We start from the raw sequence: 2,868 nt of genomic DNA on the forward strand, positions 1-2,868 counted from the left end.
AAAAAAAAAAAACCATCACGGCTTTACTTTTGTTCGTTTTAAGTTGATATTTACCATCTGTTCGAGCAAATTAGCCAACGAAATACCGAATAAACGTATTTCAGCYTTTTTTGTTTGTTTTTRCCCCCCGGAGGTAGCATGTGGGTGTTGTACAAGGCTGGATCAATGAGCAGGCACTTTGTCACTGTGATTACTCTTCAAATAAAAACAGTGTTAAAGCTTATTCTCCTGCTCGAACTACAATGACGACATGCCATCTCATTGCTCCRGTTACTTGAAAAGCCACCCGGTGTCTTTGCACAAACCCTATTTTAGACGACATGACAGTATTTTTAAATTCACCACTAAAATAAAATAAAAAAAATATGGGTTATTCTGCATGTTTTACTATAGATGTAAATATGTTTTTGGATTTTTTTATAATTTGAGTTTTTTTCCATGCTCTCACAAGCAGTTGTCTTTAATAAAAGTTTTTAATCTTCTGTACAAAAACAGCTCGTGTTGTTTTTTTTGACGAGGCGGGGTCACTTGGCCCCGGACGGCAGGTTGACGAAGCTCTTCATCGGAGGCAGAGGTCTGATCTTCCTCCCCGCCCAGCCGCCCTTCCTGTGCCATTTGCCGCTGGAGGGGCGTTTCCCCAACCAGCGGTTGCGTCCGGCTTTGCCGATGATCCGCTTGTTGTGGTCCACGTTGGAGACGCGGCCCACCGTCACCATGCAGGTCTCCAGAACCTGGGCACAAATATTTACAGGCAGAGCTGCTGCTTTAACTGGAAAATTTAACAAAARGGAAAAAATAAARAAATAAAAATCGAGAAAATTAAAGCAGCTACAGACTTTGTCTGCAAGTCAACAAGTTGTATAAAATCTGTGAGTATGAAGTTGATTCAAACTTTAAGGTAATTTAAAAGTTAATGTATAAAGAAAAACTGGGGCCATAAAATTTCTTCAAGATTTTAAGCTAAAAATTCAGTTGACTGTTTTTAGCTAATGTTTAGTTACTGTAAGCTGCTTTAGCTTCCAGATAAGTGTTTTTTTTTTTTTGCTTTAGCATTTTACTTCTTTTAGCTAGTGTTGATCCTTTTTAGTATTTTGATACTTCAGCTTTTAGTGAGCCTTTGACTGCTTTTAGCTCGTGTTTTTTTTTTACTTTAGCTTTTTGCTGCTTTAGCTTTTAGTTAATGGTTTTAGGTAGTTATGTTACTGTAATTTTTCCTGCATTTGGCTAGTGTTTAGCCTCTTTAGCCTTTTACCGTTTTAGCTCCAACTTAGACTGCTTTCAGCTAATGTTTAGTTACTGTAAGCTATTGCTGCTTTAGCTTCCAGATAGTGTTTTTTTGCTTTAGCATTTTACTACTTTTAGCTAGTGTTGATCCTTTTTAGTATTTCAATAATTCAGCTTTAAGTTAGCCTTTGACTGCTTTAGCTCGTGTTTTTTTTTTTACTTTAGCTTTTAGTTAACGGTTTTAGGTAATGTTACTGCAACTTTTACTGCATTTGGCCTTTTACTGTTTTAGCTCCTAGTTACACTGTTCTTAGCTAGTCTTTAGCCTCTTTAGCCACTTGATACTTCAGCTTCTAGTTAGAACTTGACTACTTTCAGCTATAATTTTTTACTTTAGCCTTCTGCTGCTTTTGCTTCTTGTTYGCCTTGACTGCTTTTTAATTGTTTTGTTGTTTTAGCTTTTAGTTAGCCTTTGACTACTTTTAGCTAGTGCTTTGCTTCTTTAGCATTTTGCTTCTTTAGCTTCTAGTTAAACTTGTATTGCTTTTAGCCTCTATTCAGGCTTTAACCACGTGTAGCTAGTGTTTTAGATTTTGGTTAGCTGTTGACTTTTTTTTTTTTACTTTAGCTTTTTGCTGTTTTAGCTTTTTAAGTTAACSTTTTAAAGCTTTTAGCTACGTTTTGTTAAAGCCTAAAAAGTAGAGGTCTACAGACAGATTTTCTTGAGTTTCAATAAAATCCCATTAAGTTCCACCAGTTTTGTTAACTGTTGTCTTTTGTCATGTGGGGCGTGGCCTGCACCACAAATATTTTGAGTAATAAGTTTATTATATAATAATAATGACAAAAACAACAATAATAATAATAATAAAGCATGTTGAACTTCTCTCACCTGAACTTGCCTCTTTGAAGGAAGCTGAACGATCGCTGTTCCGTTTACTTTGCGGAGCAAAACACCACTCGTGCCTGAAATACAAACAAACATTTACAGCCAATCAGCTGTTAGAGACCGAACTTTAGCTTCTTTTTAGCCTAAATAAAATGGGAGAAACAAAATTAACGCAGCAGAATGACAGCTGAAACTGAGTTGAAGCTAAAAGAACCAAAACAAAAAGACCTAAGTAACAAAACACCAGCTACAAGGTAAAAGCTAAAAGCAGTAAAAGGCTAAAGCTGCAAAAGAATAGCTACAAGCAGTAAAATATGAACTAAATGCTAAATCAGCAAATGGCTGGAGTAACAAAAAACCCGAGCTAAAAGCAGTAAAAGGTGAAGTAAAAGCTAAAGCAGCAAAACGCTAGAAGTAGTCAAAGGTTAACTAGAAGCTAACTAGCTTAGCTTTCAGCTAGTGCTGGGCGGTATACTGTTTTGTACCGAAAACTGGTTTTTATTTTTGTTATATGACTTTTCTGAATACCGGTGTAAATAGCCTGAACATGTGCAGAATGTTTCGTCGCGGCCGCCAGTGAACTGTTTCCCTGGGGACATGTTTCCTCGCAGCACCGCTAAGCGCATTAGCATGCTAACGTTATTGTTGGAACAACTGGCGGCGGGTGGTGTGTTTCAGCTGCTTATATGGTCTGACGAAAAGAAAAAAAAACATCCCGTTTTCACCATCGCTGAATGTAAACACCTCTTCAGTGA

The 2,868-nt window shown here is 37.0% G+C and overlaps 1 protein-coding gene across 1 annotated transcript in view; it reads right to left on the minus strand.

Moving 5' to 3' along the window:
- Positions 1-444: 444 nt before the first annotated feature.
- Positions 445-2,868, minus strand: part of mrpl2 (mitochondrial ribosomal protein L2) — a 7,578-nt gene continuing 5,154 nt past the window's right edge. Inside the window, exons 7-8 of the mRNA XM_014015145.1 lie at positions 2,117-2,190; positions 445-731 (exon numbers count right to left, since the gene is read on the minus strand). Of these exons, the coding sequence (XP_013870599.1) occupies positions 525-731; positions 2,117-2,190 (281 nt within the window). The 3' untranslated portion in view covers positions 445-524. The remainder of the gene's footprint in view (positions 732-2,116; positions 2,191-2,868) is intronic.

Source organism: Austrofundulus limnaeus, unplaced genomic scaffold (assembly GCF_001266775.1).
Source record: "Austrofundulus limnaeus strain Quisiro unplaced genomic scaffold, Austrofundulus_limnaeus-1.0 Scaffold123, whole genome shotgun sequence".
Taxonomy (NCBI): domain Eukaryota; kingdom Metazoa; phylum Chordata; class Actinopteri; order Cyprinodontiformes; family Rivulidae; genus Austrofundulus; species Austrofundulus limnaeus.